General features: G+C 45.5%; 1 protein-coding gene across 20 annotated transcripts in view; it reads left to right on the plus strand.

The window, feature by feature from the left end:
* Positions 1 to 26,494, plus strand: part of LOC105090796 (protocadherin gamma-C4) — a 165,890-nt gene that overhangs the window by 63,351 nt on the left and 76,045 nt on the right. The window contains exon 1 of one of the 20 annotated variants that reach the window (XM_031449199.2): positions 1,071 to 4,142. The exons of 12 other annotated variants lie outside the window; for them this stretch is intronic. In XM_031449199.2, the coding sequence (XP_031305059.2) occupies positions 1,719 to 4,142 (2,424 nt within the window). In that variant the 5' untranslated portion in view covers positions 1,071 to 1,718. Of the gene's footprint in view, positions 1 to 1,070; positions 4,143 to 4,836; positions 8,735 to 10,107; positions 13,173 to 14,963; positions 15,317 to 15,623; positions 17,693 to 18,254; positions 21,080 to 21,330; positions 26,073 to 26,494 lie in introns of those variants that run through there. 7 more of the 20 variants (XM_010982142.3, XM_031449201.2, XM_064484389.1 and 4 more) reach the window with 7 other exon arrangements.

Genomic DNA, 26,494 nt, shown 5'->3' on the forward strand with positions numbered 1-26,494 from the left:
ACAGTTTCTATCCCTTTCTTATATTTATTCCTCATGTCTAGTTCCTTAAATCTACCTATTTGTGAGTCTTTGACTCCCTTAAAATTTTAAGAAAAAATCCTGTGTCTGTGGTGTGTGTGACAGAGGGAGACAGAGAGATTCAGTGATCTCATCAAAAAATCCAAGTCATTATCTAAGTTCCTTCTTGTTTTCTTGAACGCAAATCCTCTTCTTTTTTTATAGTTACTAGCAGGAGATACTTGATTTAAAAAAAAAAAAAAAGGAAATGCTATTGCCTCCATAACTTGCTCTCATTCTTGACCTATATATCTTGAAGAAGAGGGGAAAGTCACTGCATTGTCTTATTATTTGGAGCCCTAAACATTTCCTCCTATATGTATGAGGAAAGGAGAATTCTGAATTTTCCATTTTTAAGGCAAAAGCTATTAATTTCATGTACATACAAAGATGCCATTATGTAAGTATCAGTCTTTTGCTTGGCTTCTCTTAGGAACTGCTTCAGTAAATAGTTCCTTTACAAAGTGCTGAAAGAAATTTCTTATTGTGGTACTTTTTACTTTTTAGTGGTAATAATTTGCTATATATCTTGTGTTCTTTTCCCCAAATTATTACATAAGTTTAAGTGACTCATATAATAAGAAGTTTAAGATTACTCTAAAATTTCATACTTTCTTGATGGAAGAATTGAAATGGAAACTTTCTGTTCAGTATATGTTCATCTGAATCTTTCAAATGCCATGGCCTGTGTATGCACTTTGAATTCACATAAAAAACTAAATATAAAAAAACTGAATAGTATAAAAGTGTAACAGTGACAAGTAAGTAAATTAAGAAACACAATCTGTTTAAAACTTAGCAATATTAGGTAAGAAAGTATATTACTATTACCTAAATTTGTGTAAACAAAATCTTAAGGAAATCTTACTCCAGAACTTATACTATGGAATAAATTAACCTTATAAAATAGCTTCAAAGTGAATAATCTATTCATATATTCATTCAATATAGTTATGTAATATACATATATAAGCATATATATAAAATTAAGAAAAATATGAATGTATTTCCAAGGAGGATTGCATGTTCTAATTACTTTGGAGAATAGATAATAACGTATAGAAAATATTTGAGACATTATAAAAACGAAATTAGAATAATTTGCATATCTAGAGAGAGAGCAAAATTCTAGCAAGAATGAGAATAAGTTAGTTTGATTTTAAGAAAGTGATGATTTAATAATACACTTAATAGAAATTTCATTCCACTTCATTTCCAACTAAAATACCCATGCCCACAAATGGTAATTGCTTTTGAAATATGAATGCACGACAAAATTGGAGAAATCTAAAACCGTAATTGGAGGAGAGTAGTATTTTCTTTTTCAATCATGTATAACAAAAGTATTGCACATCTCAGTGGGTGTAGTAACGGCTTAGGACTCTGAGCGTCGCTGTTCACCAACTCTAAGGAAAGCTCAATCAGCTCTCCTTCCGGATATCAGGGTCTGCAACTACACAAAGCTGCTCCGATCCCACACATCAACTACGGGGCTGCAATGTAACTCGCCTCTTAACGTGGAGCATATGGGTTTCTCCTAAAGAAAGAAGATCACCATAATTTGCAGTAGGGAAGAAGAACCTAAGGAGTTAGCGTTCACAGAAAGTATTCTTGGGGGAAAAAAAAAAAAAAACCACAACAAAAACCTTAGTGAAGCAACAATGGCCGCTGCAACGAATCGCCTGTACCACAGGGGACTGGTCCTGCTGTGCCTTTTCCTGGGGAGGCTGTGGGAGACCGGCGCTAACCAGATCCGCTACTCGGTACCTGAAGAGACAGAAAAAGGCTCTATCGTGGGGAATATTTCCAAGGATCTGGGGCTGGAGCTCCGCGAGCTGGAGGAGCGCGGAGTCCGCATCGTCTCCAGAGGTAGGACGCAGCTCTTTGCTTTGAATGCGCGAAGCGGCAGCTTGGTCACCGCGGGCAGGATAGACCGGGAGGAGCTCTGCGCTCAGAGCGCGCGGTGTTTGGTGAATTTTAAAGTCCTGATTGAAGACAGAGTGCAGCTTTACGGAATAGAAATAGAAGTAACTGATATCAATGATAATAACCCGAAATTCCAGGTTGAAAATCTAGAAGTAAAAGTTAACGAAATCGCTGCTCCTGGAACACGTTATCCACTTCCAGAGGCTGTTGACCCAGATGTGGGCTTGAATTCCCTACAGAACTACCAGCTCAGCTCCAATCACCACTTCTCCCTGGACGTGCAAACTGGAGACGACGGAACTATAAACCCAGAACTGGTGCTGGAGCGCGCCCTGGACCGCGAGGAGGAGGCTGCTCACCACCTGGTCCTAATCGCCTCTGACGGCGGCAAACCGCCTCGCTCCAGCACAGTGCACATCCAAGTGACAGTGTTGGATACAAACGACAATGCCCCGGTTTTTGCTCAGCCGATCTACCGAGTGAAAGTCCCAGAGAACTTGCCACCGGGCACCCTGCTGCTTACTGTAAGTGCTAGCGACCCAGATGAGGGAACCAATGGAGAAGTGGCTTATAAATTCTGGAAAATTAGTGAAAAACAATCTCCATTATTCCAGCTTAATGAGGATACTGGTGAAATATCAACAGCAAAGAGTTTAGATTATGAAGAATGTGCATTTTATGAAATGGAAATACAGGCTGAAGATGGTGGAGGGTTGAAGGGGCGGGCCAAAGTGTGCATTTCAGTGGATGATGTCAATGACAATAGGCCCGAAGTTATCATTACATCTCTGTTTAGCCCAGTGAGGGAAGATACTCCTCAAGGAACAGTAATCGTTCTTTTCAATGCTCATGACCGAGACTCCGGGAAGAATGGCCAAGTTGTCTGTTCCATCGAGGAGATTCTACCTTTTCAATTAGAAAAGTCAGTAGAAGATTATTATAGATTGTTGACAGTCCAAAATCTCGATCGAGAAAAAACCTCTGAATATAATATCACAGTGACCGCCACAGACAAAGGAATGCCACCTCTGTCCACAGAAATTCACATCACCCTGCACGTGGTTGACATCAATGACAATCCACCCTCCTTCTCTCAAACCTCCTACTCAGTCTACCTCCCGGAGAACAACCTTAGAGGCACCTCCATCTTCTCAGTAACAGCCCATGACCCCGACTGTAACGAGAATGCCCGAGTTATTTACTCCTTAGAGGAAGACACTATCCAAGGGGCACCTCTCTCCTCTTATGTCTCCATCAACTCAGACACTGGCGCGCTATATGCATTGCGCTCCTTCGACTATGAGCAGTTTCGTGATCTTCAAATGCAGGTGAGGGCAAGCGATAGCGGAGACCCGCCACTTAGCAGCAACGTGTCATTGAGCTTGTTTGTGCTGGACCAGAACGATAACGTGCCAGAAATCTTGTACCCTGCCCTCCCTACGGATGGCTCCACGGGCGTGGAGCTGGCACCCCGCTCTGCACAGCCCGGCTACCTGGTGACTAAGGTGGTGGCGGTGGACAGAGACTCAGGACAGAACGCCTGGCTGTCCTACCGCCTGCTCAAGGCCAGCGAGCCAGGGCTCTTCGCGGTGGGGCTGCACACGGGCGAGGTGCGCACAGCGCGGGCCCTGCTGGACAGAGATGCGCTCAAGCAGAGCCTGGTGGTGGCGGTGCAGGACCATGGGCAGCCCCCTCTCTCTGCCACTGTCACGCTCACGGTGGCTGTAGCTGACAGCATCCCAGACGTCCTGGCCGACCTGGGCAGTCTCGAGGTCCCCACACACCCAGAGGCTTCGGACCTCACGTTGTATCTGGTGGTGGCGGTGGCTGCGGTCTCCTGCATCTTCCTGGCCTTTGTCATCGTGCTGCTGGCTCTCAGGCTGAGGCGCTGGCACATGTCGCGTCTGCTTCAGGCTTCAGGAAGCGGACTGGTGGGCGTACCCGCCTCTCAGTTTGTGGGCGTGGACGGGGTGCGGGCTTTCCTGCAGACCTATTCCCACGAGGTGTCGCTCACCGCGGACTCGCGGAAGAGTCACGTGATCTTCCCGCAGCCCAACTATGCGGACACGCTCATCAGCCAGGAGAGCTGTGAGAAAAGCGAGCCTTTGTGCATTTCAGATGATTCCAGATTTCCTATAGAGGACACCCCTTTGGTTCCAGTGAGTTCAATTTTTCTTTTACTTTCTATTACAATTGATTTTCTAAGTGTTTACACTTAAGGTAGGATAAACTGATATTAACATATTTCTCACCAAACATTTAAATGCTCACTCGGCATATTTTTTGCTGCAACATCTATAGGAGGCATTTATTGTTTTCATCGTTGATATAATTTTCGCTTTCTCATAATATTTAACCTAGAGTCAGTGGAAACCTTCCTCTTGGGCTTGCTCTCATTATCAGGCATTGGGCATGGGTCTTTGGGTGAGATTGCTTGAGTGGTTACTACCAACTCTTAGGGCTGGTTTCCACTCCTGAAATTTATTATCATTGTTATCTCCAGTGGCCACATTATGAAATTCTTACTCTAAAAACATTTCTACAGTCACTGCTATTTTTGTAAGGGGAAATTAATAAGAAATCAAACTCACTCTTCTTGGAGAAACAACAGAAAGCCCAGATTCACTGTTTCTCTTCTGTTTCTATGACAAAACAACACCCCTTAGAGGTGATGCATTACATGTATGTAGAGGTTGTTTGCATTTAAAGATCATTTCTGAGGACAATTCAAACTTCAGTTATTATCCATTTCCAAATCCTAGTAAAGCATGTTTTACTCCTTTAATGGTGAAATTTTATACATCATTTGTTCTCATCCTCAAAGATTTTGATTCCTAATACTGTAGTGTCAGATTGTTAATAGTTTGAAATTCTCCTATAGTTTGTTTTCTTAAGAAAGGTTTCTGAGACTGGACCCTGTGAGAAGACACAACATGGGGAATAAAAATTATTCCTCAAATATCTGTTATTTATGGTTCAATTCTCTAATTTTTAAGGCTAGAAATACATTTGGATATGGGAGATGATTTAGGAAAGTATTCTGAGGAACTACTAGGGAGGTTCTAAGAATATTTTACTGGCTTTTAGACATAAGGAAAAGAATATTATATAATGTGACTTTAAATATAATATCACTTCAAGTAATAAATGGCATTGTAGGAGACTTTGAATATGAGCTTTGAAATAGACTCAAAACTCTATTCTAAACATGCTGAAAATAAGGGCCAACATGTGGAAATCCATTTTGACATACAGAGATTAAAATTATTTAAAATACTCTTTATTCCTAAGTTAATAGGAAACAAATTTTTCTTTCTAATGGAGGTACTGGGGATTGAATCCAGGACCTCATGCATGCTAATAATGCACTCTACCACTGAGCTACCCCTTCCAAAGGTCATTTGTTAACATGCAATAGGAAAAATATTTAAAGTTTCTGTCCTGAGGAGTAACCTTTAGTATTTGGTGTTCATAAATATTAAAGTATGTGTTAATTTTGAAAAAAATGTAATAACAGATATTGAAGAAGGTTTGTATGTCATGGTAGGTAACTACTATTCTATGCCATAAAAATGTCACTTGCCTTTAAAAACAGAACACAAGACTCATTGGATGGACAACTGGTCAGAGTGGAAAATGCTGAATTCTAGTTTTCTTATGAGGCAGGATTTTTGCACTGGTAACAAATTATATAACAGGCTTAAAGAAAAAATTCTTCTCCATCTTAATGTCTTTAAAGAAGAGTAAATTAAAATATCTTGGATTTGCTTCAAAATGATGAGGGAATAAAACATAGTAAACACAGATGACCATATGTTGATCATCATTGCAGTTGGATGTTGGATATATGAAGGTTCAAAGATAATGCTCCCTACTTTTGTATCAGTTTGAAATTTTCCGTAACAAATTTCTTGAAAAACTAAGTAGACATACATCCGCCGTATACCATGGTAAAACTAAAATTTGGGTTTATTGCATAACTATATGTATATATACACACACACAAAATTCTAGAGATAAATTGGATTCACTACGGAAATGTCGGACTGCGGTTCCTCATGACGCCTCTGGGCGCCGCTGTCGGCCAGTGCAGAACAAGCGCGGACGCCTGGGATTCCTCAGCCTCCAATCTGGGATTTCCTGCGCAGCCAACAACACAGGGAGAAGGAAACCCGCTTACACACTGGGGTTCCTGGCCGCGCAGGCTCTGCCCAGCACACACGGATTCGCAGCTCCGCCTGTCCTGGGCCGAATACTCTTCCAGTGACGGCGTGGATTTCAGTTTCTTTGGCTTTCCAGAAAGACTGGGACGCAGCGAGAACTGGAGCGCACAATGGGAGGAAGCTGCACGCAGAAACGCCCAGCCCGCCGGCGGCAGGTACTGTTCCCCTTCCTGCTGCCTTTGTTCTACCCCGCGCTGTGCGAGCCGATCCGCTACTCGATTCCCGAGGAGCTGGCCAAGGACTCGGTGGTGGGAAACCTCGCCAAGGATCTAGGGCTCAGTGTCGTGGATGTGGCGGCTCGAAAGCTGCGAGTTAGCGCGGAGAAGCTGCTTTTCAGCGTAGACGCGGAGAGCGGGGACTTACTTGTGAAAGACCGATTAGACCGTGAGCAGATATGCAAAGAGAGAAGAAGCTGTGAATTGCAGTTGGAGGCTGTAGTGGAAAATCCTTTAAATATTTTTCATATCATTGTGGTTATTGAGGATATTAATGACCATGCTCCTCAATTCGATAAAAAGGAAATACATTTAGAAATTTTTGAATCTGTGTCCGTAGGTACACGAATATCCCTTGACCCGGCGACTGACCGCGATATAAATATGAACTCAGTTAAAGATTATCAGATAAATCCTAATCCTTATTTCTCATTAATGGTTAGAGTTAATTCCGATGGTGGCAAATACCCAGAGTTATCTTTGGAGAAACCCCTAGACCGGGAAGAGCAGCGGTCACATCGCTTGATATTGACTGCCTTGGATGGAGGGGACCCACCACGAAGTGCCACCGCTCAAATAGAAATCTTTGTCAAGGACACCAATGATAATCTCCCGGTGTTCAGCAAAGACGAATATAGAATCAGTGTTAGTGAAAATCTACCCCCCGGGTCCTCGGTGTTGCTGGTGACAGCCACTGACAAGGATGAGGGGGTAAATGCCGAAATAAGCTACTATTTCAGGAGCACTGCTCAGAGTACAAGACACATATTCTCACTAGATGAGAAAACAGGTATGATTAAAAATAACCAATCATTGGATTTTGAGGATATAGAAAGATACACCATGGAGGTGGAAGCAAAGGACGGAGGTGGTCTCTTTACCCAAAGTAAAGTAATCATAGATATCCTAGATGAAAATGACAACAGTCCAGAAGTAATCATCACTTCCCTCTCTGATGAGATTTTGGAGGATTCCCTTCCAGGAATGGTGGTTGCCCTCTTCAAAACACGGGACCGGGATTCCGGAGAAAATGGAGAAGTCACCTGTCATATAGGAAGAGATGTTCCTTTCAAGATTTATTCTTCTTCCAATAATTACTACAAGCTGGTGACAGATGGGGCCCTAGACCGAGAGCAGACTGCGGAATACAATGTCACCATCACAGCCACTGACAAGGGCAAACCTTCCCTCTCCTCCAGTGCTACCATTACCCTGCACATCAGCGACGTCAACGACAACGCTCCGGCTTTCCACCAGGCCTCCTATGTCGTCCACGTGGCAGAAAACAACCCGCCTGGCGCCTCCATCGCCCAAGTCAGCGCCTCAGATCCCGACCTGGGGCCCAACGGCCACGTCTCCTACTCCATCGTGGCCAGCGACCTGGAGCCGCGCGCGCTGTCGTCCTACGTGTCCGTGAGCGCGCAGAGCGGCGTGCTGTTCGCGCAGCGCGCCTTCGACCACGAGCAGCTGCGCGCCTTCGAGCTGACGCTGCAGGCCCGCGACCACGGCTCGCCCGCGCTCAGCGCCAACGTGAGCCTGCGCGTGCTGGTGGGCGACCGCAACGACAACGCGCCGCGGGTGCTGTACCCGGCGCTGGGGCCCGACGGCTCTGCGCTCTTCGACACGGTGCCGCGCGCCGCGCAGCCCGGCTACCTGGTCACCAAGGTGGTGGCGGTGGACGCCGACTCTGGGCACAACGCCTGGCTGTCCTACCACGTGCTGCAGGCCAGCGAGCCCGGACTCTTCAGCCTGGGGCTGCGCACGGGCGAGGTGCGCACGGCGCGGGCCTTGGGCGACAGGGACGCGGCCCGCCAGCGCCTGCTGGTCGCAGTGCGCGATGGGGGACAGCCGCCCCTCTCGGCCACCGCCACGCTGCTCCTGGTGTTCGCGGACAGCCTGCAGGAGGCGCTGCCTGACCTCAGTGACCGCCCAGAGCCCTCTGACCCCCAAGATGAGCTGCAGTTTTACCTGGTAGTGGCCTTGGCCTTGATCTCGGTACTCTTCCTCCTCGCTGTGATTCTGGCCGTCGCCTTGCGCCTACGCCGCCCTTCCAGCCCCGCTTCCTGGGGCTGCTTTCATCCTGGTCTCTGTGTCAAGTCTGGACCTGTGGTTCCCCCCAACTACAGTGAAGGAACTTTACCTTATTCCTACAATCTGTGCGTTGCCCACACTGGAAAGACCGAGTTTAATTTTCTAAAATGTAGTGAGCCTTTGCAAACCACTCAAGACATCCTTTGTGGTGATTCTCCTGGGGCCTTAATTCCATTTCAGAGTGGGAGTGATTTGACTTCACATCCTGAGACCCTAACACCGGTGAGTTTTATTTTTGTGTCTTCTGTAATATTCTACTAGTTTTTCATATTTCAGACATACTACTTCACTTTCATGTTCAGAATCTTATTTAGAAAATCCATAACTAGTCACCATTTTGTCTTCTCAATGTTCACTTTTTGCAGATTATATTTTTCAAGGCTTACTTGGTTCATAAGTTGCTCTATAATTTATAAAGAATGTCACTAAACTGGAGATACCTTGTCAAGCTTAAATTAGGAAAACAGAGGCCATAGGCTTGGCTTCTTACCAAATAAATAAAAATAAATAACTAATAAATACATACATACATAAATACATAATTAATACCCTATTCAAATCTGCTCTAAGTTGGATTTTCCATATCCTATTTACATGTGTAAGTTTATTAATATCCAGATACTCATTAAATATTAAAGTAGATGCTCATTCCAAAGAACATCTATTGCAAATAATCTAGGATGTGTGTTTGGGTATCTTTATTTATTTTAACAATTTTTAAACTGTAAGCATTTGAAGGGGGCTGGTGAGAGTTTCATGAAACCCTGAAGTTGCAAGCAAAGTTACAGATGTATGCGTTTTTCTTGGGAAAGGAGTCAAAAATTTGATTCCATTGCCAAATTTTCTATGGTCCCCAAAACTTAATACTGTCTAGAGGAATTTTTCTCTTAAATTGTTAGTCCTTCTAGCCTCTTATATCTACTTTTCTTTGTGGTCAAATTGTACTCTTCCCTAATCTTTTTTTCTCTGCATTGCAAGACAAGGAATTTATAAGAAAGCAAATGAAATGCTATTTTCTGGGTGCAATCTCTGTCTGATATAAAATCTTTGAAGACAACAGATAAAATCTTTGAAGAGTTCTATACTTGGGGGCATAGTGACGTAAACATTTCTGAACATCCTGTTTTCTGTGTATGAAAGAAGTGAACCTCTAAACTCCTCACCTTTGAGGAGCGAACTACTGCTGGGTTGATGGGAATATACAACTCTAGATGTGTGGGCCACTTTGAGCTTCCATACAAAATGCAAAGAAGAGATTACTTATACTGGTGTCAAGGCCCTGGTAAAAATAGGTCACTTGTCATAAATACTTATTTTTCAAAAGCCTGCATCAATATTTCTAACTTCAGTTTTTAAAAAATTGTAGCACTTGTATATATTCTCTTCCCACTGCAATACAATCCCTTTAATTTGTGATTACTAGCTTAACTCATTTTAATAGGTCAAATTAACTTATAATATGTGCCTGTAATAAAACATTTTAAAAAATTCATTGAAGCTCAATAAAACCATTTTAGAAAAATATTTTGAAAACCTTTTACACAATCTTAATGTTAAACAAATTCAATTAATTAGTTGGTTGCTCATATCAAAAGTTTAAAAGAGTCTAAGTGAATTATAAGGGGTATATCTCATATAGTTTCCATATGAATGTCTACTAAACACAGCTTGACCATTTAAATCAGAATTTCAAATAAAATTGTAAGGCTTTTCTGAATATAGCAGTAAGCATTACTAACCTGGATCTATTTCTATTGGGAAAATGAGTGTTGCAAATATATATTTAATCAACTATTATCATTTAATGCTTTGTAGTCCTTTCATTCCATTTTATTTCAGCAAGTAAGAAACCCACAGATAGTAGTTGGTTTAAGGCTATCAGTTGAGAAACCAAAGAAATAATGTAAAATAAATTTAAATATACAACAAAATAGAGTAGCGTTTGCTTTCTGTTGCATACATAGTGGGTGCAGTAACTTCTGAGGACTCTGAGCGCCGCTGTTCACCTACCAGGAGAGAACCGCAGCCAGCGCTCAATCCGGATTCTCAGGGCTTCAAATACAAAAAGCTCCACGATTCCTACAAACCGGCTCCAGGACTGCAGCGAAATTCACTCCAGAATTTAAGGTGTGCAGGTTGCAGAGACTCCCTGCAGCCAGGGAAAGAAAAAGGAACCGGCCAAAACAACAGTGTGTGCTCAGTGAGGACTCAGCGAGAATCCCGTCACCAGAAAACAATGGCCGCTCTAAGGAATCGCTCCGACCGCTGCGCGCTGATCCTGCTCTGCCTTTTCCTCCGTATGCCGTGGGAAGCCAAAGCTCGGCAGATCCGCTACTCTGTTCCCGAGGAGCTAGAGAAAGGCTCTTTTGTGGGCAACATCTCCAAAGACCTGGGGCTGGAGCCCCGGAAGCTGGCAGAGCGCGGAGTCCGCATCGTCTCCAGAGGTAGGACACAGCTCTTTGCTTTGAATGCGCGAAGCGGCAGCTTGGTCACCGCGGGCAGGGTAGACCGGGAGGAACTCTGCGCGCAGAATCTGCAGTGTCTGGTGAGTTTTAACATTCTTGTGGAAGATAGGGTGAAACTTTTCGGAGTAGAAATAGAAGTTACTGATATCAACGATAATGCACCAAAATTCCGAGCAGAAAACGTAGATGTAAAAATTAATGAAAACGTTGCTCCAGGAATGCGTTTTCCTCTTCCGGAAGCTGTTGATCTGGATGTGGGCGTGAACTCCCTACAGAACTACCAGCTCAGCTCCAATAAGCACTTCTCCCTAGCAGTTCAAAGCCGTGCCAGTGGCGTTAAGTACCCGGAGCTGGTGCTGGAGCGCGCCCTGGATCGGGAGGAAGAGGCAATGCACCATCTGGTCCTCACTGCCGTCGATGGGGGTGACCCTCTTCGATCTGGCACTGTCCTCATTAGTGTGACTGTCTTCGATGCAAACGACAATGCACCAGTTTTCAGTTTGCCCGAATACCGAGTGAATGTTCCAGAGAACTTGCCTGTGGGCGCGCAGCTGCTGACAGTCACCGCCACTGACAGGGATGAAGGTGCCAATGGAGAAGTGACATATTCATTTCGAAAATTACCTGACACACAATTGTTGAAATTCCAACTAAACAAAAATACTGGGGAAATAAAGCTATCAGAAAATCTAGACTATGAAGAAACAGGTTTCTATGAAATAGAAATACAAGCGGAAGATGGAGGAGCATATCTTGCAACTGCAAAAGTGTTGATTACAGTAGAAGATGTAAATGACAACAGTCCGGAGGTGACCATCACATCTCTGTTTAGTCCGCTGAGGGAAGATTCACCTTTGGGGACTGTTATAGCCCTTTTAAATGTGCATGATCTGGACTCTGGGCAGAATGGACAGGTCACTTGCTCCATACCAGGGAATTTACCATTTAAGTTAGAAAAGTCCATTGACAGTTATTATAGATTGGTGACACACAAAGCCCTTGACAGGGAACAGGTATCCTCTTACAATATCACGGTAACAGCCACAGATGGAGGAACTCCACCCCTATCAACAGAAACTCACTTCACCTTGCAAGTGGCAGATATCAATGACAATCCACCCACCTTTTCTCACATCTCCTACTTTACCTATATCCCAGAGAACAACCCCAGAGGTGCCTCCATCTTCTCAGTGACTGCACTGGACCCAGACAGCAAAGAAAATGCTCAGGTTATTTACTCCCTGGCTGAAGACACTATCCAGGGGGCACCTCTATCCTCCTATGTCTCCATCAATTCCGATACAGGAGTCCTGTATGCACTGCGATCCTTTGACTATGAGCAGTTTCGTGATCTGCAGATACAGGTGACAGCCACTGACAGCGGGGACCCTCCACTCAGCAGCAGTGTGTCACTGAGCATATTCGTGCTGGACCAGAATGACAACACACCTGAGATTCTGTATCCCACCTTCCCCACTGACGGTTCCACGGGGGTGGAGCTGGCACCCCGCTCCGCAGAGCCTGGCTACCTGGTGACCAAGGTGGTGGCGGTGGACAGAGACTCAGGCCAGAACGCCTGGCTGTCCTACCGCCTGCTCAAGGCCAGTGAGCCAGGGCTCTTCGCGGTGGGGCTGCACACGGGCGAGGTGCGCACAGCGCGGGCCCTGCTGGACAGAGATGCGCTCAAGCAGAGCCTGGTGGTGGCGGTCCAGGACCATGGGCAGCCCCCTCTCTCGGCCACCGTCACGCTCACGGTGGCTGTAGCTGACAGCATCCCAGATGTCTTGGCCGACTTGGGAAGCTTGGAGGTCCCGCAAGACTCTGATGCTTCAGGCCTCACGTTGTATCTGGTGATGGCAGTGGCCGCGGTCTCCTGCATCTTCCTGGCCTTTGTCATTGTGCTGCTGGCTCTCAGGCTGAGGCGCTGGCACACGTCGCATCTGCTTCAGGCTTCAGGAGATGATTTAGCGCGTGTGGCCACATCTCAGTTTGTGGGCGTGGACGGGGTGCGGGCTTTCCTGCAGACCTACTCCCACGAGGTGTCGCTCACCGCGGACTCGCGGAAGAGTCACGTGATCTTCCCGCAGCCCAACTACGCGGACACGCTCATCAGCCAGGAGAGCTGTGAAAAAAAGGATCCTCTGTCTTTGTTAGATGATTCCAGGCTTCCTATAGAAGATACCCCTTTGGTGCCAGTGAGTTCTATTTTTACTGCTTTTCTCTCCTTTAAAAATTAAAATCGGTTTTACATTTCAGTTTGCAGCATGATGATGGAAACTTAATCATAATTTTTTCACTTTTCCCTCCATTTCAAGGGCATTTGCTGCTTGCTAAAACATTGAAATGTAGAACTTGATGGTTGTTAAAGGTGATATGGTTTTACTTTCTGGTAAATATTCCAAACCTAGTCCGAATGAAGGCCTATTGTCATAGCCTGTTATGAGTAGCTTCATAGAATCTTGCATTTTATCATTTTGTTGAGTATAATATTGACACTTCCTAAGAGAGGACTGCCACAGAAGTGTCTTGTCAATTCGTGTGCTCTCCTGTTGGCTACATGCTGAAACCCTAGCCCCTTAGATCACCCTGGCTCTTATTTTGAAGGCAGGCTTGGTGAGAATGGGTAAATGTCAGAAACAAATGCATTCGCCTCACTGGAAATACTACCCATTTTCATTACTGTTCTATAGAGGATTTACTGATCTATACGTGTCCTTAAATTTTTCCAAGTGTAGTTATACTTGGTAACACTGAAGCATCCGTTTTGCCCATGATTCTAATTTCCTTCTGTATGTGGAAGACATTCCATTTTAATTTTACTTTCCTTGCTCAATAGGGATTCCAGAGAGCCTATAGAAAGTTAAGTTAAGCAAATTCGAGGTTCTGCTTTCTCTGTACTTTTTGTTAAATTCTCCAATCTCTAATGCTGATATATATAAAATTGGGGGAGATAGACTTGTACATGTTCCAAGTACAGGAGCAAGACGTGTGTCAAAGGCATTTCAGTGACTCTGCCTGAAACTCTGAAAACTCTGAAATTTAGAGTCAAAACAAACTTAAAGCCAAGAAAGTAATGTTATTTTTGCATGAGATCTGAATACAAGCAGAGAAGTACACAGAATTCTAAATCGGTGGTCAGTGGAGTTACTGATGAGCCCATTTAGTTTAGTGAAGATACTGATGTATTGATCTCTACTTTTATTACTAATATGGTAGCATAAAGTCAAAGAGTGTCCTAATGTGTTTCAAAATATTTATGAAACCATGGCTTTTTTTCACATCATTCAATATTTGTTCAAGGATAGGTCTATGGAAGGTGAGCAGAGTTACTATCTTTTGGGTCATAGTTATTAACTTTTAAATCCTTGAAACTGTCATTTTAATTGTCTGTTCATGAAAGTCAAAATTATTATGCACCTATTTCAAATAATTATATTATTTAGAAGAATTCAGGTTTTAAAAAACCCTACTTTCTTGCATGGTTGCTATTGCAAGCAAATTTTTAAAATATAATTATTTAAAAGCAATATAGGACACCTTGGATGACTGTCATGAACATCACAATAGTTGCGTTCTAGTTCCTAAGTATGGGACAGGGTGGGTTAGTAATTTCTAGCCAAATATAAGCCTGGATGGAAGACCGAAAAAGAAAGAAAGAAAGAAAAAGTATTTAACTTCAGTACTTCCCTTTGTGGATAATTACTCTTAAAAGGAACAACAGTGATTGCCTCTGGGTGGAAGAACTGAATAGCAGTGGGACATGTAATAGGAGACCTACTTTGCACTCTACGTTATTTCGTGCCTTTTTGATTTTGAAAGAAATACTTCTACCTAGTCAAAAATCTATGTAAGATATTAGCATATAAAAACATAATAGTTTTTTATGTGAAAAATATGCTTCGTGCTGAAAATGGAATCACCAAGGAATACGATTCAAATATTTCCGCTGCTGTCATCTTCCCTTTAAAGGAAAAGATTTCTTGAAATACAAAAACTAAGCTGCGGTTCCACTTGGAGCCTCTGGGCGCCGCTGTCGGCCAGTGCAGAGCAAGCGCTGATGCCCGGGATTCCTCAGCCTCCAATCTGGGATTTCCTGCGCAGCCAACAACACAGGGAGAAGGAAACCCGCTTACACACTGGGGTTCCTGGCCGCGCTGGCTCTGCCCAGCACACACGGATTCCCAGCCCAGAGACTAGGGGTTCCCCCTGTCCTGGGCCGAATGCTCTATCAGTGCGCTAGTGTGCACTTTCTCCAACTAGAAAGACTGGGACGCAGCGAGAACTAGAGCGCACGATGGGAGGAAGCTGCGCGCAGAAACGCCCAGCCCGCCGGCGGCAGGTACTGTTCCCCTTCCTGCTGCCTTTGTTCTACCCCGCGCTGTGCGAGCCGATCCGCTACTCGATTCCCGAGGAGCTGGCCAAGGGCTCGGTGGTGGGAAACCTCGCCAAGGATCTAGGGCTCAGTGTCGTGGATGTGGCGGCTCGAAAGCTGCGAGTTAGCGCGGAGAAGCTGCTTTTCAGCGTAGACGCGGAGAGCGGGGACTTACTTGTGAAAGACCGATTAGACCGTGAGCAGATATGCAAAGAGAGAAGAAGCTGTGAATTGCAGTTGGAGGCTGTAGTGGAAAATCCTTTAAATATTTTTCATATCATTGTGGTTATTGAGGATATTAATGACCATGCTCCTCAATTCCATAAAGATGAAATAAACTTAGAAATCAGTGAATCTGTCAGCCCAGGAATGGGAACAATTCTTGAGTCTGCAAAAGATCCCGATATTAGTATGAATTCACTGAGCAAATACCAACTAAGTCCTAACGAGTATTTCTCGTTAGTGGTAAAAGACAATCCTGACGGTGGCAAATATCCAGAACTGGTATTAAAGAAGACCCTGGACCGAGAAACTCAGAGCACTCACCACTTGGTGTTGACAGCCTTAGACAGCGGGGATCCGCCTCGAAGTGGGACCGCTCAGATCCGAATCCGGGTGGTGGATGCCAACGATAACCACCCCGTGTTCAGTCAAGACTTGTACAAGGTCAGTCTTCGAGAAGACGTGCCCCCAGGCACCTTTGTGCTGAGGGTGAGTGCTACTGACCAAGATGAAGGCAACAACGCAGTTATCACCTACTCATTCCTTGGTGTGGCTGAAACAGCCCAGCATGTGTTCTCTCTGGATTCTGCTACAGGAAACATTATAACTAGTCAGCCCCTGGATTTTGAAGATGTGAAAAGATATACTATAGATGTAGAAGCAAAGGACCGAGGATCCCTCTCTACACAGTGTAAAGTAATTATAGAAGTGTTAGACGAAAATGACAACAGGCCAGAAATAATCATCACTTCCCTTTCTGATGAGATTTTGGAGGGTTCCCTTCCAGGAATGGTGGTTGCCCTCTTCAAAACACGGGACCGGGATTCCGGAGAAAATGGAGAAGTCACCTGTCATATAGGAAGAGATGTTCCTTTCAAGATTTATTCTTCTTCCAATAATTACTACAAGCTGGTGACAGATGGAGCCCTAGACCGAGAGCAGACTGCGGAATACAACGTCACCATCACAGCCACGGACAAAGGCAAACCTCCCCTCTCCTCTAGTACGAGCGTCACCCTACACATTGGCGATGTAAACGACAACGCTCCGGTTTTCCACCAGGCCTCCTACGTCGTCCACGTGGCAGAAAACAACCCTCCTGGAGCCTCCATCGCCCAAGTCAGCGCCTCAGATCCCGACCTGGGGCCCAACGGCCACGTCTCCTACTCCATCGTGGCCAGCGACCTGGAGCCGCGCGCGCTGTCGTCCTACGTGTCCGTGAGCGCGCAGAGCGGCGTGCTGTTCGCGCAGCGCGCCTTCGACCACGAGCAGCTGCGCGCCTTCGAGCTGACGCTGCAGGCCCGCGACCACGGCTCGCCCGCGCTCAGCGCCAACGTGAGCCTGCGCGTGCTGGTGGGCGACCGCAACGACAACGCGCCGCGGGTGCTGTACCCGGCGCTGGGGCCCGACGGCTCTGCGCTCTTCGACACGGTGCCGCGCGCCGCGCAGCCCGGCTACCTGGTCACCAAGGTGGTGGCGGTGGACGCCGACTCTGGGCACAACGCCTGGCTGTCCTACCACGTGCTGCAGGCCAGCGAGCCCGGGCTCTTCAGCCTGGGGCTGCGCACGGGCGAGGTGCGCACGGCGCGGGCCTTGGGCGACAGGGACGCGGCCCGCCAGCGCCTGCTGGTCGCAGTGCGCGATGGGGGACAGCCGCCCCTCTCGGCCACCGCCACGCTGCACCTGGTGTTCACGGACAGCCTGCAGGAGGCGCTGCCTGACCTCAGTGACCGCCCAGAGCCCTCTGACCCCCAGGCTGAGCTTCAGTTTTACTTGGTGGTGGCCTTGGCCTTGATCTCGGTACTCTTCCTCCTCGCGGTGATTCTGGCAATCGCTCTGCGCCTGCGACGCTCTTCCAGCCCCAGCGCCGGGGCCTGCTTTGGATCTGTTCTCTGCTCCAAGTCTGGTTCCGAGATTCCTCCCAACTACAGTGAGGGAACGTTGCCCTATGCCTATGATTTATGTGTGCCTGGGAGTGAAACTAATCCGGAATTTAATTTTCTTGCATCTGTTGAACATTATCCAGCCACACAAGATATTCTCATCAAAGATAGCTCTTCAGTGCTATTGGCTAGCATTTTGACTCCTAGTGTTGAAGACGATAAGAATAGTTTTAAACAGGTAAGTATTTAAAATAATGTTTATATATTACAATATGCCAACATATTCTAATATAGTACTGTTATTTCCAGATTCTAGGTTTCATCTCTTGTTAAAGTTCTTAAAATAAATCTAGCTCAAACCTGTAGCTATTACTGTTAAAACTAAAGTTTACAATGCTGCAATCTTTCTACTATTCAAATGCATTTAAGGTAAAATATATAGAGAACTCTCAGGTCAATTTTTCATGAAATAGAATATATTTTAATTAAGGATATGGAATACAGTTATATTTTTATACTGTGGTATTTTAAATGACAATTCTAATGCCATGCAAATTTTCTCAAAATTTTGCCCTTATTTTACTTAATAAACATTGGTAAGAATTATAATCATAATCCTAATTGATGATTTTTTTGGAACCATGCTAGTTCCACAACCACAAATGCTGTTCCCTTCAGTCAGTAAAAATCGTTAGGAATCAAATGTAACCTGCAAGTGTTCAGTTCCAGTAGTGTTTGGAAACTCAAAAAAGAATTTAGCAAGCTCTTTAAATAATTACCCTTTTCATAAGTGCTCTTGGTATACTTTTAAAATCACATTATATAATTCTTTATTGTCTGCAATTTTAAGCTTTACCAATGCTTGTGATTCTCGAAGAGGTGAGTGTAGTAACTTCGGAAACAGGTATATTAGTTGGGTTTTTCTTTCTTGTTGCAATAATAAGATTGGGCTCTAGGCGCCGCTGTTCACCAATTAGGGAATGGGAAGCAGCGCGCTACAGATTCCCTCCCTCCCCTACCTCTACAACGTAAAGCCGAGTGAGGTTGGATTCTCACAGACCCTGATGCTGGAAACTTAAAAGTACTTCTCTTCACTAATATATTTCGGATGCAGTCGGCCAGAGACCTTGTGGATACGTGCTGATTCAGAACCAAAAGGCTCAAGAAACCGCGGAATATAGGCTCAGCCACTGCCATGGCGAATCTGCAGCTGCGCCTGGACCGCAGAGGGCTGGTCGTACTGTGTATCTTCCTGGGGACGCTGCGGGAGTCTGAGGCCGGGCAGATCCGATACTTGGTGCCGGAAGAGGCAGACAAAGGCTTCTTCGTGGGCAATATTTCCAAGGACCTGGGGCTGGAGCCTTGGGAGCTGGCGGAGCGCGGAGTCCGCATCGTCTCCAGAGGAAAGACGCAGCTTTTCGCTCTGAATCCGCGAAGTGGCAGCTTGATCACGGCGAGTAGGATAGACCGAGAGGAGCTCTGTGAGGCGGTTTCCTCCTGTTTTTTAAACATAGAGGTACTTGTGGAAGATACCCTGAAGATTTACGGAGTGGAGGTGGAAATAATGGATATTAATGATAACGCCCCCAGCTTCCGGGAGGAAGAAGTAGAGATAAAAGTCAGTGAGCATGCAACTCCGGGATCGCGATTTCCTCTTCCTAACGCTAGAGATCCAGATGTGGGAATGAATTCCCTCCAGCGCTACCAGCTCAGTCCTAATAGTTACTTTTCCTTGCAAGTGCGAGGCGTAACAGATGGGGCCAAGAATCCTGAGCTAGTGCTGGAGGGGAGCCTGGACAGGGAGAAAGAGGCTGCTCACCACCTACTCCTCACAGCCTTAGATGGAGGAGATCCCATCCGCCAGGGCACTGTTCCCATTCGTGTGGTGGTTCTCGATGTAAATGACAATGTCCCAAAGTTTACTCAGCCTGTCTATAGAGTGAGTGTTCCTGAGAACCTCAGCGCTGGATCTCGGGTTCTCATGGTAAATGCAACTGATCCAGATGAAGGAATCAACGGGGAAGTGGTATATTCATTCCGGAATATGGAAAGCAAAGCTACTGAAATATTCCAGTTGGATTCTCGATCTGGAGAAGTCTTAATACAAGGTCTTCTGGATTTTGAGAAATATAGATTCTATGAGATGGAAATTCAAGGCCAAGATGGTGGAGGTCTCTTCACCACTGCTAAGATGCTGGTCACAGTTGTGGATGTGAATGATAATACTCCGGAAATAACTATCACATCTTCTACTAATTCAGTGCTAGAAAACTCTCCTCCAGGTACAGTGGTTGCTCTTCTAAATGTGCAAGATCAAGACTCCGGAGAAAATGGTCAAGTCTCCTGTTTTATTCCTAACAATCTGCCTTTTAAATTAGAAAAGACTTATGGAAATTATTACAAGTTGGTAACAAACAGAGCATTGGATAGGGAGCAGGTTCAGAGCTACAATATAACTTTGACAGCAACAGATCAGGGAAGTCCGCCCTTGTCTACAGAAACTCACATTTCACTGAATGTAGCAGATGACAACGATAATCCACCCACTTTTGCTCACTCCTCTTATTCTGCCTACATTCCTGAAAACAACCCCAGAGGAGCTTCTTTCTTCTCAGTGACTGCACTTGACCAGGACAGCACAGAGAATGCCCAGGTCACTTATTCTCTGGCAGAGGATACCCTCCAGGGAGCACCGCTATCCTCCTTTGTCTCCATAAACTCAGACACCGGCATTCTGTATGCGCTGCACTCCTTTGACTATGAACAGTTTCATGAACTGCAGTTGTGGGTGACGGCATGTGACAGTGGGGACCCACCGCTCAGCAGCAATGTGTCACTGAGCATATTTATACTAGACCAGAACGACAACATACCTGAGATCCTGTACCCTGCTGTCCCCACAGATGGCTCCACAGGCGTGGAGTTAGCACCCCGCTCCGCAGAGCCTGGCTACCTGGTGACCAAGGTGGTGGCGGTGGACAGAGACTCAGGCCAGAACGCCTGGCTGTCCTACCGCCTGCTCAAGGCCAGCGAGCCAGGGCTCTTCGCGGTGGGGCTGCACACGGGCGAGGTGCGCACAGCGCGGGCCCTGCTGGACAGAGATGCGCTCAAGCAGAGCCTGGTGGTGGCAGTGCAGGACCATGGGCAGCCCCCTCTCTCTGCCACTGTCACGCTCACGGTGGCCGTGGCTGACAGCATCCCAGACGTCCTGGCTGACTTGGGCAGCCTGGAAGTCCCACAGGACTCTGATGCTTCAGGCCTCACGCTGTACCTGGTGGTGGCGGTGGCCGCGGTCTCCTGTGTCTTCCTGGCCTTTGTCATCATGCTGCTGGCGCTCAGGCTGAGGCGCTGGCACACGTCGCGCGTGCTGCAGGCTTCAGGAGGCGGACTGGCGGGCGTACCCGCCTCTCAGTTCGTGGGCGTGGACGGGGTGCGGGCTTTCCTGCAGACCTATTCCCACGAGGTGTCGCTCACCGCGGACTCGCGGAAGAGTCACGTGATCTTCCCGCAGCCCAACTATGCGGACACGCTCATCAGCCAGGAGAGCTGTGGGAAAAGCGAGCCTCTCTTGATAGCTGACGATTCAGCTACCGGTTTAGGCAAATGTGATCCTACCAGTAATCAGGTGAGATTTATTTCCTGCCTCCCAGTTGCTGGTGTCCCTGTATAGGTCTTCTAAGTGACTTTTTTTCTGAGCCTGTTATAAAACCTGTTTTTTTGTTTGTTTTTTTAGAGGTGGGGCTTATATTCTTACATATTTAAAGCAAAACGTATGAGTTTCTGTACTTTACCTTTCATCAAATTAACATTTTCTAGAGAGGTTTTGTAAAAGTCATTTTTTTAGTCCTGGTGTTTTGTTTTGTTTTGTTTTAATTTCAAAGGTCCAGTTCAGTTATAGATTGCTTTATTGTAAGTTGATTTTTAGTAATTTTTTTTATCATCAGTGTCTACGGCTATCAGTGTAAACTGGTTATGATTCAAATTAATGATTCACAATTTTTTTATTTCATTTCAACTTCCTATCACCTCAACTGATTTATGATTGTATTCTACCGTTGCTCGCTTTATTTCTAATGTTCATATTTGACACTTGATTCAATAGCATACTTGCTCTAGCTCTGTTTCTTATCCACAGTACATATGTACACACACACACACGTACACTTGCACACGTCTAAGCTTTTCTCTGAGCATGAAACAATTCTGTTTTTATTTTTTGTGGCTGGTAATATGTTTCAATCATGTTGATTATTTCACCTTTGTCTCACTTATTTATCCCATCAAAACAAGATATAGTGACTATCTTTTAAATACTAGACTGTCTTGGGAGAGGAAATGTAGAACACACTTTTTTTGTTAAGTTCTAGACATCTTTTCTGTTTCTACAGTGAAGAAATACTGATATTATTTCCTTTTATTCCTTTACCTGTAATTTAATGTCTGTGTGTGTATTATTGACTTTTTTTTTTTAGCGTAGTAAATTCCCTTAGGGAAATAACTTAATGTTGATCCAGTGCGTCTCAAAAAGTTGTTTTCAAATCTGCTAAAAATGCTCACATTTTTCAGATTTATTCATATGGAATAGTTTGTGAATGTAAGAAACAGAGTGGGTATTTAGACTTTCTGAGATTCCTTCTTTATGTCATTTGTAAATTCATTTTTGTATTAACTATAAGTATACTCAATTCTTATATTCAGAACCAACTTGTTATTGAAGCCCTGATAATTACCTACTAACATAAGTGTTATGTGACGCAGTGTCTAGGAAAGTTAAGGAGGGAAAGGAAACTGATTTAGGGCATTTGGTCACAGGAATTATCTCCATAGTCAATTCAGCTCAGCACTTTCACACCACTTTGAGGTATTTGGCCCAAATTACTTGCATATTTATGTTCCCTTTCAAGTTTTCCTTTCTCATTTTGGAATTGACCTTATTATAATTAACTATAAATTGAGTATCTAGTGCTTGGGTGAAAAGAATTTCAACTGTGGGAAAGGGGAGTCCTGCAACAGATGCCTAAATTTGTATTGAAGTCAAGAAACGTGTGAGATTGTTTTGAGCATCTAGGGCTAGAATTTATGCTTGTGGAATTCCAAACTGAGAAAAAAAAGATTTAAGGCATGTTACTTGAACTGAAATTAGATGAATAAAAAGAATATGAGGTGTTTGTTGGAAGAGAGAGGCTGTTCCATATTTTTTTAACATAGTTTGAACTAGTTAGGAGTTGTCAACCATGATCTTAGAGAATAAAAAGGAAAGGTTGGTTTTGACACTTGAGATTAAGAAGGTTATTTTGATTAGAGGTAGCGGGAAAGGTATGTTGAGATGCAACATATGGGGCAGTTAAATAAAAGGATAAAATTAAAACACTTACATTTCATGTCATTAAATGTCTATGGTAACCTACTAGGGTATACTCTATGATTAAAGTGTAAAACACTTAATAATCCTTTTCATAAATGTCATTTATAATTAACAAGGGAAACTGTATGGTATTGGTCATCTTTATCTTGAGTAAAACCCTACCTTTGATCTCGCCTCCAGTTTCCTCTGATGAAAGGAGGAGGAAAATTATATGCATAGCAGATTGAAGATAATACTGGGTGTCACTTCATGGCTGTCACAATTTCCCCATACCACTTGGTGGGGCTATTTTTCCACATGGTCTTTGCTTTAAGTCTGGAGAAAAGACTTTGTTCTTCGAATATGTGTATTGCCTCTGATTAGAAAAAGACAAACTTTTCTCATTACTGAGTTAATGGCTCTTCTATAGGGTTTCATCTCTAGGGATACTTATTTGGTAGTAAACAGTGGAAAATAGATCTGTCCAAAACTCCTAAACTGACTCATTTCCTATACATCAGTACAATATATCTATCGGAATACCGAATCCTATTATTAAAAGGCTTCTGACTGCAGTTTTCTAAATAGACTCCAAGCGCCGCTGTTGGCCAATGCGCTGCCAGAGCTGGAGTCCAATATCTACCCATGTGATTTTCTGCACGATCACAGAAGCAAGTCGGCAAGGAGAGTAGCGGGAACTCAGGCTCTCTGCTCGGCATATCTGATTACGGGTTACGGACTGGGATGTCTTCAAACTGGGAGCGTTGAGTTTTCTCCGTGGTCGACGTAGACATTTTAAACGCAATTTGTAAATCATCTTCTCTTAACGTCTGAGGCTGTAGCAGAGCAGAGAAGGATGGGAAATAGGGCGGAGCAGAGGAGCAGTACCTGGCGGCGGCGGCGGCAAGTACTCTTTTCTTTCTTGCTGCCTTTGTTACGCGGAGCGCTCTCCGAGCAGATCCGCTACTCTATTCCAGAAGAAATGGCCAGAGGCTCAGTGGTGGGGAATGTCGCTGAGGACCTGGGGTTGCCTGTACGGGATTTATTGACCCGCAACCTCAGAGTTAGCGCAGAGAAACAATACTTTACTGTGAACACGGAGAATGGAAATTTACTTGTGAGTGACAGAATAGATCGGGAGTCACTCTGTCCGCAAAACCCTCAATGTGTCGTGCCTTTAGAGATTGTAGCAGAGAATCCTCTAAATGTTTTTCACATAAACGTGATGATAAAAGATATAAATGACAACCCACCTCATTTCCCCCAAAATAGCATTGTTTTACAAATCAACGAATTTGCAACTCCAGGAACTCGGTTTGGCCTGGAATCAGCTATAGATGCAGATGTAGGGCCTAACTCTCTCCAGACTTACCAGCTCAGCTACAGTGAGCTTTTCTCTCTGATGGTTGAGGATAAGACTGAAGGCAAGAATGTCCCAGAATTAGTGTTGGAGAAGCCGCTGGACCGGGAACAACAGAGCTCCCATCTTCTGGTCCTGACAGCAGTGGACGGGGGTGATCCCATCCAAACTGGCACCACTCAAATCAGGATCAAGGTCACTGATGCCAATGATAACCCCCCAGTGTTCAGTCAAGATGTGTACAAAGTTAGCCTGCGTGAGAACTCGCCCCCAGGCACCTCTGTTGTAAAGGTGAAAGCCACCGACCAAGACGAGGGCATAAATTCAGAGATAACCTACTCCTTCAAAACACCGCGAGATATTGGAAAAATGCTTGTGCTAGATCATAAAAGTGGAGAAATTAAATCCAAAGACCCTATAGACTTTGAAATCAGTAGCAGTTATACCATAAGCATAGAGGCCAAGGACGGCGGAGGCATGGCCACCGAGTGTAAAATTATACTGGAAATTTTAGATGAGAACGACAGTGCCCCAGAGGTGATTTTCACATCGGTGTCTAGTTCCATAACTGAGGATGCCAAACCTGGAACCGTGATCGCTCTGTTCAAAACACATGATAAAGATTCGGGAGAAAACGGTGAGGTCACATGTCTCATAAAAGAAATAGTTCCTTTTAGAATTGAATCTTCCGCCAATAATTACTACAAGCTTGTAACAGATGGAGCCTTGGACCGGGAGCAGATCCCGGAGTACAATGTCACCATCACAGCCACTGACAGAGGCAAGCCCTCTCTCTCATCCAGCAGAAGCGTCACCCTGCACATCAGCGACGTCAACGACAACGCTCCGGTTTTCCACCAGGCCTCCTATGTCGTCCACGTGGCAGAAAACAACCCGCCTGGCGCCTCCATCGCCCAAGTCAGCGCCTCAGATCCCGACCTGGGGCCCAACGGCCACGTCTCCTACTCCATCGTGGCCAGCGACCTGGAGCCGCGCGCGCTGTCGTCCTACGTGTCCGTGAGCGCGCAGAGCGGCGTGCTGTTCGCGCAGCGCGCCTTCGACCACGAGCAGCTGCGCGCCTTCGAGCTGACGCTGCAGGCCCGCGACCACGGCTCGCCCGCGCTCAGCGCCAACGTGAGCCTGCGCGTGCTGGTGGGCGACCGCAACGACAACGCGCCGCGGGTGCTGTACCCGGCGCTGGGGCCCGACGGCTCTGCGCTCTTCGACACGGTGCCGCGCGCCGCGCAGCCCGGCTACCTGGTCACCAAGGTGGTGGCGGTGGACGCCGACTCTGGGCACAACGCCTGGCTGTCCTACCACGTGCTGCAGGCCAGCGAGCCCGGGCTCTTCAGCCTGGGGCTGCGCACGGGCGAGGTGCGCACGGCGCGGGCCTTGGGCGACAGGGACGCGGCCCGCCAGCGCCTGCTGGTCGCAGTGCGCGATGGGGGACAGCCGCCCCTCTCGGCCACCGCCACGCTGCTCCTGGTTTTCGCGGACAGCCTGCAGGAGGCTCTGCCTGACCTCAGTGACCGCCCAGAGCCCTCTGACCCCCAAGATGAGCTGCAATTCTACCTGGTAGTGGCCTTGGCCTTGATCTCCGTGCTCTTCCTCTTGGTAGTGATTCTGGCCATTGCCCTGCGCCTGCGACGCTCCTCTAGTCTGGCCACCTGGGGCTGCTTTCAGCCTAGTCTCTGTTCTAAGACTGGACCAGAGGGGTTTTCCAACTACAACGAGGGAACTTTGCCTTATTCGTACAATCTGTACGTGGCCAATTCTCGGGAAACAGGGTTTAATATTCTCACCATGACGCCAGAAATGGTCCCTCCAGAAGATCTTTCCAATGAAGCTCCTTTGGGAGTAAGTGTCACTGAGGAGAATAACAAGTTGAACTCTAACTCTGTTGCTTCTACTCACGTGAGTTTCAGCCTTTCATCTGCATATGGGTTTGGTTTAATTCCTAATATTTAGGAAAGGAAATCTTAAACAGATTATACCTACTGTCAGTTCAAGTTTTTGCCCACTTTCAATATTTTCTGTTCCTTTCTGTGTGGGTCAGTAACTTCATTATTAGCTGTCAAGTATTTTAAGTATTTTGACAATTTCACCTGAGTTATTCTTTACCCCCCCCACACAATAAAATCTCTCTTACTGTGAGAAGTAGATATTATGATGCTGCTGCCACTCCATTATTTTTTTAATTGCATTATAGTCAGTTTACAATGTTGTGTCAATTTCTGGTGTACAGCACAATTTTCCGGTCATACATGAATATACATATATTTGTTTTCATATTTTTCACCATAAGCTACTACAAGATCTTGAATATATTTCCCTGT

The sequence above is a fragment of the Camelus dromedarius genome, chromosome 3 (genome assembly GCF_036321535.1).
Source record: "Camelus dromedarius isolate mCamDro1 chromosome 3, mCamDro1.pat, whole genome shotgun sequence".
Taxonomy (NCBI): domain Eukaryota; kingdom Metazoa; phylum Chordata; class Mammalia; order Artiodactyla; family Camelidae; genus Camelus; species Camelus dromedarius.